General features: G+C 32.2%; 1 protein-coding gene across 1 annotated transcript; it reads right to left on the reverse strand.

Annotated features, from left to right (window-relative positions):
* Positions 1–24: 24 nt before the first annotated feature.
* LOC117105605 (lactadherin-like) lies at positions 25–937 on the reverse strand (the record flags this gene model as incomplete). The annotated part of the gene is made up of 2 exons (XM_033246783.1): positions 623–937; positions 25–175 (listed from the first exon to the last, which is right to left on the reverse strand). Coding segments are annotated over exons 1-2 (466 nt in total), but the record flags the coding sequence as incomplete, so codon positions are not given.
* Between the last annotated feature and the right edge of the window lie 140 nt (positions 938–1,077).

Raw genomic sequence — 1,077 nt, forward strand, 5'->3', positions numbered from 1 at the left:
TTTTATGAAGTATCAAGGTAGTACCTCTACATTTACCTAGGCATCCAAGAACTTCAAATCTCAAACTGATGTGGTCCTCCCAAGTGAGTGGATGAATACGAATGAACTGAGCGTTTACAGGAGTTGAGAACATATTTGTGATTTCAGTGTCTCGATCTGTATTTGCAGTAAACACCTAAACAATATGCAAATTGAGAATCATGAGTAAGCCTTATTCAATTAAATTTAAATAATGATAATAATAATAATAATAATAATAATAATAATGATAATGATAATGATAATAATAATAATAATAATAATAATAATAATAATAATAATAATAATAATAATAATAATAATAATAATAATAATAATAATAACATGACTCTTATATAGCACATTCCGCAAGGAAAAGCCTCGATGAGCATATATAAATAAAACAACAAGCAATAAAATAAAATAATTTAACTAAAAACAGTTCGGATATGCAAGTGTGCTACCGGTAGGTTTCCAGAACAGGGCCTCCGCCCACCGACATCGAAGTATGAGTAAATATTTGTAACTGAAATACACAACAGCTAACATAATCTAAAATGCTCTTACTGTGGTATCTGTGGTTAATAATATATTGCGAACTCACTGTGTCAATTGTGTTAAATGTGCTGCCATCAACACTGTAAAGAACTTTATATGATGTCACCCATTCATCATAACCGAAGTGGCCTTGAGTGATTACTCCAGTTATTTCAGTCAAGGCACCAATATCAGCTTGTATCCACTGATCAAGGTCATTGCTGCTTGCTGCCCAGGCTTTTGTTGAGTGTAGTCTAGCACGGTAAGGCTTGTGTTCATTGTTGTATTGACTTGTTGCTTTAAGTTGGTTATCAGGAATGGTTCCATCTTCAACTCCAAGCGGATCGGTGCAGGAGTCTAAACATTTATGGTTAAGATGCATTCCATTATATATTTATATTCAACAATATTTTACAAAGATATAGCAAAGAGTATAAAATTAGCATAGGCTTACTCTTTGGATGTAGCCATTGCCAATATTTTAAACATCAGGCATTATATAGGCCTACTTTTTTACAATAT

The sequence above is a fragment of the Anneissia japonica genome, unplaced genomic scaffold (assembly GCF_011630105.1).
Source record: "Anneissia japonica isolate Jap-2015-1 unplaced genomic scaffold, ASM1163010v1 scaffold9276_len1065_cov138, whole genome shotgun sequence".
In the NCBI taxonomy this organism is placed as follows: Eukaryota; Metazoa; Echinodermata; class Crinoidea; order Comatulida; family Comatulidae; genus Anneissia; species Anneissia japonica.